Raw genomic sequence first — 10,634 nt, 5'->3', positions numbered from 1 at the left:
GAAGGTGAAGAGGTGGGAGGTGTCAGCGAGTCGTACGCACGCATGCCTCCCATTGGGTACAGGAAAGCGCGCGGGTCACGCCAGCAAGACGCGCTTCTCTGAACTCAGCAGGAGGCGGGGAATAAGGGAGCGCGGCGTGCGTGCGGGCCCTTCCGACGTCAGCACGGGCCGACGGCTCCTCCCCGCTGCCCGCGCGGTCGCGGCGTTCACTTCCTGGCCCTCCCCGCCTTTAGTGAAACCAACGAGAGGACACCCCCTGCATCTAGAGCAGCCCGACCAGGAGCGTAACCGGGTGGCGCGCGAACGTGAGAGGAAAGCCGTGCGCGGCTGCGCTTTCCCGCCTCTGAGCCGTTCTAGATGCGGGTGAGTGCTGGGGCGTCGGCCCGCACCCTGAGCCGACCCGGGAGCGGACCGACCCCGCCCCTCTCCTGGGGGAAGGCCTGGGCTTTGGCCCAGTCCCAGCAGGCTTCACGCGGGGTACCCGGGCAGGTGCAGTGGGAGCGGTAGTTAGTGGGGGAGAGTGAGAGTCGCCTGCGTAGAGGCGCTGCCTTGGCCCCTCAGTGGGGTTTTGAGGTGACCACGTCCTCCCTCTCATTTTTGTTCTCCATTTCGTTCTCCTCTTCCATACTCCACCTAACTACCTTCACCTTCTAAAAAGATGCCATCGCAGAAACCACTGCGATGGTAGTTTTTGCCTCATTTGTGCCCATGTGCAGTTTTAAGTTTCCCTCTCCTCTGCACCAAATATCCTATCATGTACAACTCCAGTGTTACAATTTTTTGCCCCCCCCCCCCTCCAATGGAAAAAGAGTAATTTACGCATATGATCCATGAGTAGTATCCCCATCAGGAAGAATTCTGACATGCTATTCTCAAGCTAGGAGACACGTGTGAATTATCATATGTGGGCCAGAAATAATCAAAGTCCTATATAAATTACTTTTAGAGTGCATCTAGTAATTCCGATATTAAACAGAGCTTGTTTCCTATTAGTTCTCTTTTCCTTCTGTACCAAGTTCTGTGAGTGACACAGGAAAACCATCCTGCCTCTTTGCCCACTCCACCCACACTCAGCAATTATTCTGCCAAGCTATTCCACACCTTGGCCTTCTAATAGAAGTCAAAGTCCGTTTCCTCTAGAAGAAGACCAAGGGGTGGTTTCTTTATAGCAGGATGATAAGATGGGTGCAAAATGTCAATTATGATTAACAGATTCCACATTTTTTTTTCATTTGTAGGAAAACAAGGTTATTCGGTAACTCATCTATTAAATTTTCAACAATATGAGTAGAAGCACTCTTCAGATCATTATTCTGTAATAGAAAGAGCATTGCACTGATATCAGGAGCTCTGATTTCTGGTTCAGTTCTACCACTGACTGTGTGACTTTGGGTCAGTTACTTAACATCTGTGGACCCTCTCTTTCCCTATCTGTAAAATGAGAGAAATGATATTAGGTAGCTTCTAAGGTTTCTTTCAACTTCTAAGAGACAAAGGGAAAAATCTAAGTAGCTCAGTAGAACATTCCTTGTGGAGATACAGAGGAGATTGGGAAATCTCAACAGTTGTACTTAAGGTTGGCTTTTCTTTTAATTTCTAATTGAAATCAAAGTGTAGACTTTTCCCTTTTTACTTCCCCAAAGAATAAGAAAATGCCTTTGGAGGAAATAAAAATGTTCATTAATGGTTCCCCAGATATGCCTATATTGAGTCAGTTCTCATCCAGATAATTTAACTATTTTCATTATGGGCTTTTATTAACATTAGTTGGTTGGGATACTGTATTGGAAACCATTTAGTCTTAGGAATGAAAGAGTAATATTAACATGTACGGTATCAATCTCAAGAAATTTGCTGTGATGTACTCAAACACCTAAAGACAGCAGCCATCAGTTAAATAAAGCACTAGGTTGAGAACAGAAATGCCAGCACAGATACCATTGGTGATTTGCTAATTGTAGGTGGTTTTATCTGTTCAATTTAAGGTTTTGATGTAAAGTCCATTTACATCTATGGAAGTATTTAAATAATATAAATGCAAGCTTTGAAATGAAATTCCTTGAGAGAATGATGGACTGACAACCTCTGTAACATTGGTTTCTGGGGTTAATGTTTTGATTTATTATTTAGTTAATTAATAGATGAAGTGCAAAATGGCCTCCCAGAAAGTTCTAGTGCATAGAGGTGTTGTAAAGTTCCAGTTTATACAGAACAGTGATCAGATACCATTGGAAGCTAAAGATCCTTAGACCTCTTGGTATTGGTACTCTATGCAACTAACTTGATTTCAAACTTGGGAACTTTATTTTAATGTTAAGAGCAAAATGTAAGTATATAAGGTATACCAAGTCAAATTGCTAGACTAATCCTTCTCTATTAAGTATCCTAAGGATCTTTTTCTTTTTTTATAGGAAAAATGCTTTCTGAAAGCAGTTCATTTTTGAAGGGTGTGATGCTCGGAAGCATTTTCTGTGCCTTGATCACTATGCTAGGACACGTTAGGATTGGTCATGGAAGTAGAATGCACCAGCATGAGCATCATCACCTGCAAGCGCCTAATAAAGAAGATATCTTGAAAATTTCAGAGGATGAACGTATGGAGCTCAGTAAGAGCTTTCGGGTATACTGTATCATCCTTGTAAAACCCAAAGATGTGAGTCTTTGGGCTGCAGTGAGGGAGACTTGGACCAAACACTGTGACAAAGCAGAGTTCTTCAGTTCTGAAAATGTTAAAGTGTTTGAGTCAATTAACATGGAAACAGATGACATGTGGCTAATGATGAGGAAAGCTTACAAATATGCCTTTGATAAATATAGAGACCAATACAACTGGTTCTTCCTTGCACGCCCCACTACGTTTGCTATTATTGAAAACTTAAAGTATTTTTTGTTAAAAAAGGATCCATCACAACCTTTCTATCTAGGCCACAGTATAAAATCTGGAGACCTTGAATATGTGAGTGTAGAAGGAGGCATCGTCTTAAGTATAGAATCAATGAAAAGACTTAACAGCCTCCTCGGTATCCCCGAAAAGTGTCCTGAACAGGGAGGGATGATTTGGAAGATATCTGAAGATAAGCAGCTAGCAGTCTGCCTGAAATATGCTGGAGTGTTTGCAGAAAATGCAGAAGATTCTGAAGGAAAAGATGTATTTAATACCAAATCCATTGGGCTTTTTATTAAAGAGGCAATGACTAATCACCCCAACCTTGTGGTTGAAGGATGCTGTTCAGATACGGCTGTTACTTTTAATGGACTGACTCCTAATCAGATGCATGTGATGATGTATGGGGTATACCGTCTTAGGGCATTTGGGCATATTTTCCACGATGCATTGGTTTTCTTACCTCCAAATGGTTCTGACAATGACTGAGAAGTGAAAGAAAAACATGTATACGATCACCGTCTAGGACAGGTATTGTCACTATTTGTAGTAACGACTACATATCCAACACAACAGTATGTTTCTTTTTCTTTTTTAGTTTGGTGGCACTGGTTTAGTTGCACATTAAAGTTTAGTGGTACATTTTTAAAGAGGGTGGGGTTTTTTCCCTTAAAACACGTGACAATTTCAAACATGTTGGAAAGAAATGTTTTAAGAATGATAATTTTGCAAATAAAAGATATATTTATAAATATTATATTTATGTGATAAATCCTAAATTATGAATCTGTGGCACATATTTTTGCTGATCGGTTAAAAAATTTAACATGTCTTTTTAGCTTTCTAAGATATGCAAATAAAATCTCTAGTTGTGAATTTGTGATTAAAGTAAAACTTTCAGTTATGTGTTTCCATTACTTGTAATGCTGGTATATGTTCTAAGCCTCTGCAAGTGCCCATGGATTTGCTTTCTCAAAATACACGACCAAGCAACAAAGGAAATTAGTTCCCAACTAATGTTAAAGTGAAAGTTGAATTCTGTCCCTGAGAGAAAAAGTGAAAATTACCTATAAAGGTTAATAATTCTCCCAGGAGCTAATTTAGTGGCATTCCTCAGCATACACAAGTTGTCTTAACTCTCTACTTCTCTGTGCAGACACTGAAATTGGAGTGGTCACTATGAAGAATTTATTATCAGTTGAGATTTCTTTACTTCTGCTAGGCAAATGAGTTCTGTGGAAGTCTCCTTTCAAGAACTTGTTTTGATAGTCTGGCAGTTTCACTTACCTGAGTGGAGTCTGGTCTTTGTTTACCTGTTCAAATTCTGAGATTTTCCCCATATTCATAGTTGCATCATATCCAGCGGTTTGGGATGTGGAGGCCTTAACCTCACCATTCACCTTGGATTACCATACCATTTGCCTAATTTCAGTGCCTGCCCAGAAGCTTTATCCAGGGGTGAGTACAGTAGCTCTTGTGCTTATAAATGTGTGAAATACTTGCTGCTGATTTGTCCTATAATTGGGCCTGCACATGCTCTATTAAGTCAGATCCATAACCCCCCCCCCCCCATAGGGTGTGAGACCATGACATTTTAAAGATCACTATTTCCTGTAACTGGCCTCATGCTGTTAATGGTCTCCCACAGCTTTTGCAAACCAAAAAGAGAATTTCCTCAAGAGGGCCTCAGGCTTCAAATTATTGGTCATCAGTGCATAAAGCGCTTTTTAAAAAGTTACCTGGTTTTCCTTAGTGGGGCTTTTGGTTAAAATGAAGCATTATTAATTTTAAAAAATAATAAAACCTTTTTATCAAGCACTCTAATACGTGGTCTCAGATGCAACTAATACAGATCAGGTCATGGTGAGTGTAAGTACAATGATAAACAGCATCTCCCTGAATGTGACACCCAATTTATAAGTGTCACCTTGCCCCAACAACAATATATTTTAAAGAACTATGCATTTAGGGCGCCTGGGTGGCTCAGTTGGTTAAGCGACTACCTTCGGCTCAGGTCATGATCCTGGAGTCCCGGGATCGAGTCCCGCATCGGGCTCCCTGCTTGGCAGGGAGTCTGCTTCTCCCTCTGACCCTCCTCCCTCTCATGCTCTCTGTCTCTCATTCTGTCTCTCTCTCAAATAAATAAAATCTTTAAAAAAAAAAAACAACTATGCATTTATCACAACCAATTACATTAGTGTATCGAGGTATAATTGTAATAAATATATCAGAGAATGCATTCCATTGTTTGATTTCCTGGTGGGTGCTAAGGTAGAAATTGTTTTTTAAACCAAATTGATGCTCTTCAGAGGTGCCTGGCTGGCTCACTTGGTAGAGCAAGTAACTCTTGATCTTGGAGTTGTGAGTTTGAGTCCCACATTGTGTGTAGAGATTAAATGTTTTTAAGGGGCAGCTGGGTGGCTCAGTCAGTTAAGCGTCTGCTTCAACCCTGAGGTCCTGGGATCTAGCCCTCTGTCAGGCTCCCCACTCAGCAGGGAGTCTGCTTGTTCCTCTCCCTCTTCTGTCCCTCCCCCACCCCCTGCTCATGCTCTCTCAAATAAATATTTTATTTATTTTTAAGATTTTATTATTTATTTGACAGAGAGAGACACAGCGAGAGAGGGAACATAAGCAGGGGAGTGGGAGAGGGAGAAGCAGGCTCCCTGCCGAGCCAGGAGCCCAGTGTCGGGCTCGATCCCAGGACCCTGGGATCATGACCCGAGCCGAAGGCAGATGCCCAACAACTGAGCCACCCAGGCGCCCCAATAAAATCTTTAAAAAAATTTTTAATGAACCAAATTGATGCTCTTGGTTGTATTTTTATACACAAGTATTCCCTTATAAAATGTTACTTGTCTTAATATGCTGTCTCTTTGAATTTATTTGTACCCAGTCTTGTAGATAAAATCTGATTCAGTAATACAGAAAATAGTACTATTGGGGTCCTGGTTACAGATTTGGTCACTGTGCATTCAGTAGCCAAAAACTGTAACCCTAACCTCACTCTGTTACTGGGGAAAGAATTGCAAAGAGTGGAGGTTAATGGAAATTAATCATGGTTGTGAATATATTTTACAAATGGCTAGTGACTACCACATTGGACAACACAGGTCTAACCAGTTCCAGAAGTGTGAGAGCCACTGGATGAGATGTGAAAGAAAATTTAGGGGTGCCTGGGTGGCTCAGTCAGTTAAGCGGCTGCCTTCGGCTCAGGTCATGATCCCAGGGTCCTGGGATTGAGCCCCACGTCAGGCTCCCTGCTCATGGGGAATCTGCTTCTCCCTCTCCCTCTGCCTTCCCTCCCACCCCAGCTTGTAGCTCTATCTTTCTCTCAAATAAATAAAAAAAATATATATTTTTTTAAAAAAGAAAATTTAAAATTTCTTCTAAAAGTTGTTTTTATTTTTCTGTATATCTTGAATGCAGTGGAAACTGCAACCTGACTTTTCACAGGCCCTAGGCCATCTCCTTGTGTGAATTTAATCACTAGATCTTCCTTCTCAAAATTAAAACATTGGGTTTGGAGGAAAATATAGATTAGACCCCTTGGCTTTTTTTTAATGTAGCTATAAGGTTGCTTGTGTATCCATTCTGATTTATAATGGCCAGATTTTTCTGTAATGCATTTAAACCCATCTACTGAGCTTTCTTAAAGCAGGGCACACCTGTATTAGGAAATTTACTGACAGTACAGAGTCTAGTGATGACGTACCACTAATTTCCCCTTCATTTGTTAAGAATATTGTGTTCCTTTTAGTGCCAGCTGACTTGGAATGATGAATTCAGTGAAGGTCTGAGTGGTTATGTGAAGAGCATTGTGTTTGGAGAAGTTGAGCGCTTTTTTGGCATACAAAGAAATTCAGAAATGTTTGCCAACCTCCCCACAAAGGAGTCCCCCAAAGTTTCATTAAAAAATAATCACTCAATAATTCTAGTATCATCAAGGATAAAATATTTAAAGAGCAATGGGAAAACTACTTGTTTGGAAAGTATGAAATGATGGTATATATCTGGGGTCTCTACCATAATTTTTTTAAAAGAAAGATAAATCCACTTCTGGGGTTCCTGGCTGGCTCAGTAGGAGGAGCGTGAGACTCTTGATCTCGGGGTCGTGAGTTTGAGCCCCACGTTGGGCGTGGAGATTACTTAAATTTTTTAAAAAGATAAATCCAAATTTATTTGTATGGCACCTGTATACTATAATATTCCTTGTATAAATTTTTTATCTATGAGCTCAACACTAGGCCTGGTATTTTGTGAAAGCAAAAGGAGCCCAAACTCATACAGTTCGTACAGGGAGTCAAAACAATCACTTCATGAAAGCTCTGCATGAGCAATAGAACAAGCTATAGTTTATTATTAGAATATGGTGGTCCTGGGCGCCTGGGTGGCTCAGTTGGTTAAGCGACTGCCTTCGGCTCAGGTCATGATCCTGAAGTTCCTGGATCGAGTCCCGCATTGGGCTCCCTGCTTGGCGGGGAGTCTGCTTCTCCCTCTGACCCTCCCCCTTCTCATGTGCTCTCTCTCTCTCTCACTCTCTCTCTCAATAAATAAAATCTTAAAAAAAAAAAAAAAAGAATATGGTGGTCCTTTTGCGTTAAAAAGTCCTCAATTTGATAAATGCTATATATTTTAACCCACATAATTCTCATTTCCTTGGTTGTTTTCACTGATTCCATGCAAGAACGGCCACATTTGATTAGGCTATTGCTTTGGCAATTTGGCAAAAGCCTTAACAGGAAGAGCAGGACCTAAAAATAAGACTCAAGATTTTCACTGGATGCATGGATGGATGGGAGTGATGGAATAAGGATGTCCTGAATGGGATGGGCTTGCATTTTTTTTAAAAAATGGAATGCTTTGGGCGCCTGGGTGGCTCAGTTGGTTAAGCGACTGCCTTCGGCTCGGGTCATGATCCTGGAGTCCCGGGATCGAGTCCCGCATCGGGCTCCCTGCTCGGCGGGGGGTCTGCTTCTCCCTCTGCCCTCTTCCCTCTCGTGCTCTCTGTCTCTCATTCTCTCTCAAATAAATAAATAAAATCTTTTAAAAAAAAAAAAAAGAAAAAGAAAAATGGAATGCTTTGATCTGTGAGTGACTAGGAGACATCCACATAGGCACTCAAAGTGTTGAATAAACAGGGATGTTCTAATAGTCAAAACACCCAGCCCCATATGATGTGACGGGAAAAGGGAAAGGCTGGTCCTAGCTTGATGGAAGAGTGAGTACTGGCGTTGGGAATCTCCTTTTCCATATTTACATCTCTAAGGCACTCACCACTAGAGGGAAGCTTCAGGGACTACTGCCCAGTCTCCACTCCAGTGCCATCCAACAGAAATAGGTGAACCGCATGTGTTGTTTTAAATTTTCTAGTAGCCATATTAAAAAGGTAAAGACACAGGTGTAATTACTTTTAGTATTTTATTTTACCCAGTATATCCAAAGTATTGTCAGTTCAACATGTAATCAGCAGAAAAAAAAAATAATGTGATAGTTTACATTACTTTTTCATTTAAGTCTTTGAAATCCAGTATGTATTTTAGAGTTACAGCACAGGTCTAACCAACTTCAGAAATGTTAAGACCCCCACCCCCCACCCCAAGGCTAATATGTGAAATGGGAGAAAACTTTAAGTTCCTTCTAAAAGTCCTATTTGTTATTCTGGTTGTCTTGAATGCTATGGAAATTGCAACCTGACTTTTAGCAGGCCCCAGGCCATCTCCTTGCATGAGTCCAATCACTAGACCTTCCTTCTGAAAATTAAATCACTGGATCTTCTTTCTGAAAATTCAATCACTGCATCTGGAGCAATACATAGATTAGACCCCTCAGCTTTTCTCCTTAGATTATAACTGAACCAAACTGCTCCTGTCATTAATTTTAATATTCACTACTCCTTTCCCCCATTTATCTTTTGGATATATTGATAGTCACAAAGCAGCTGCTAGCCCTGCCCTTGCACATTATACCCTATAATCTCCGCCATTTAACTAACTCTCCCCCTTATATCCTTTTCTAAATGGCGTTATCAGCCAAGGCTCCTAAATGGCATAACCTTTAAATGGTTACAAGTCACCTGGCTTGAAGGTGACCAATAGAAAAAGTTCAGCCCTCAGGACTGAGTCCAGTTTCAAAAGATTCTCTCCATATACCCCACTGATGAAGAGGGAAGCAGGAAAACATTCCCTCAGAAGCACAAATAAGACCCTGTGCAAGCAGCCCATTCTTAACCACATTCAAATCCTACTTCTATTTTCCCACTGTGGATCAGAGGCGTGGCCAACTTAGACTCCTCTCCAATAACCCAGAAATAAAGATGGCGATACGACTGTGGGCTGAGGTTATTTTCTGAAATGTGAAGGGAGACTTTCTGCAAAACAGGGTTTGCAGTCAGACCTAGGTCCAAATCCCAATTCTGTATGTATCTTCAGGAAAGTTATATAACCCCTCAGGTGCCTTAGTTTCCTCATTTGTAAATGAGAATTAAAATTTACCTCATGGAATCATACTAAAGATGAAGCAAGATACTGGAAGTAGAGCTTGTGCATATAGTAGGTGCTCCAGGAATGTTATCTCCCTCTCCTTCTCAGCCACCTGAACAAGTTTAACTAACACTTTACACAGCTAAATATGCACCAATCCCTTTTATTAAATACCTAAATGGTAAAATATTAAAATGTTGACGTGAATAACAGCTGGTATTGAATATTCAAATTCATAAGGGAACTCCTTAAGTTTTAAGATAACATCTGTACATTTAATCTGTGCCATGCAATAAAACAGCTCTTCCTCAAACAGCTTTTTTATAAAGTAAATACTTCTTGAGGAGAAGTTCAGAAGTTGCTTTTAAGAACATTAACTTAGAGCAAGTTCCCCTTGCACAGCAAATTAGACATTATTGAGCCCAAACTGCCCAAATCGGTATGGTTTCTCTCTCCTCACACTTTAATCAAGATGTTTCTCTTTACATAGGCAAAAACCACAGCTTAAATGAGACTCCTGCATTCCCAGTAAATGTATCTGGGCATTTGGTAGTTCAGAGAGAATTGGGTTTGACAACATCCAGAAACTTATGGGGCCATGTGCCTTCTCTCAGACTTCCACATTTGGGAGAAAGAAAGAGGAATTACTTTGTAGACTTCTTTCAAAATATTTTACAAAATACAAAATTTGTACCTTGTAAGTCACAATATAAAATCAGTACAGTATAAGTGTCCGAGTTTTTACCAGACTTTTAGCCCCTACCATTTTTAAAACAGAATAAAGCATTGCCAGTGAAAAATATTTTCTAGTCCTGTACTTTTGGAAAGCATTTAGGAGACACATTAACTTGACGGGCTAGAGACAGTGGTTATCCCACTAAGTGAAACTGTTTCTACTCTATATTCACATACATTTCAGGTTGAACTTTCTGAAATCTAAAATGCTTACACAAGCAACTTTTAGAAATATCTTAGTCAGGCAAAAGCGTACTTTTTCCTAATCCTGGATAAGTCAACTCTCCAAGAAACCTTCCAGAGCCTACAGGGCGAAAAGGACTCTCCTCCCATCCTCCTCATCCTGCCCAATCTAGTCCAGATGTCTAAGGGAACAGTGAATTTTGGCTTTACAAAATGAGTTCATCAGCATTAGACCTGATGAAAACAGAATCCAGACCAAGAAGTACATACAAAATCGTTCAGATCATGAGAAAAATTATTGGTAAGACATCTGTATGCAGAAACAGACATTTCAAGCCCTGCTGATAGGGAAG

At 40.8% G+C, this 10,634-nt stretch overlaps 1 protein-coding gene across 1 annotated transcript; it reads left to right on the top strand.

The window, feature by feature from the left end:
- Positions 1–224: 224 nt before the first annotated feature.
- Positions 225–3,574, top strand: C1GALT1C1 (C1GALT1 specific chaperone 1). The gene is made up of 2 exons (XM_045881986.2): positions 225–363; positions 2,412–3,574. Exon 2 carries the CDS (start codon positions 2,417–2,419, stop codon positions 3,371–3,373), a length of 957 nt encoding a protein of 318 aa, XP_045737942.1. The 5' UTR covers positions 225–363; positions 2,412–2,416; the 3' UTR covers positions 3,374–3,574.
- The last annotated feature ends 7,060 nt before the right edge of the window (positions 3,575–10,634 follow it).

Source organism: Mirounga angustirostris, unplaced genomic scaffold, assembly GCF_029215605.1.
Source record: "Mirounga angustirostris isolate CCGP_5_RB_7025 unplaced genomic scaffold, mMirAng1.0.hap1 SCAF_11, whole genome shotgun sequence".
Taxonomy (NCBI): domain Eukaryota; kingdom Metazoa; phylum Chordata; class Mammalia; order Carnivora; family Phocidae; genus Mirounga; species Mirounga angustirostris.
Note: the sequence above shows the minus strand (reverse complement) of the source record. Positions and strands in the feature narration are given on the sequence as shown.

Coding starts and splice junctions, on each gene's coding strand:
- C1GALT1C1 (XM_045881986.2), top strand. CDS start 2,417: ATGCTTTCTGAAAGCAGTTCATTTTTGAAGGGTGTGATGCTCGGAAGC.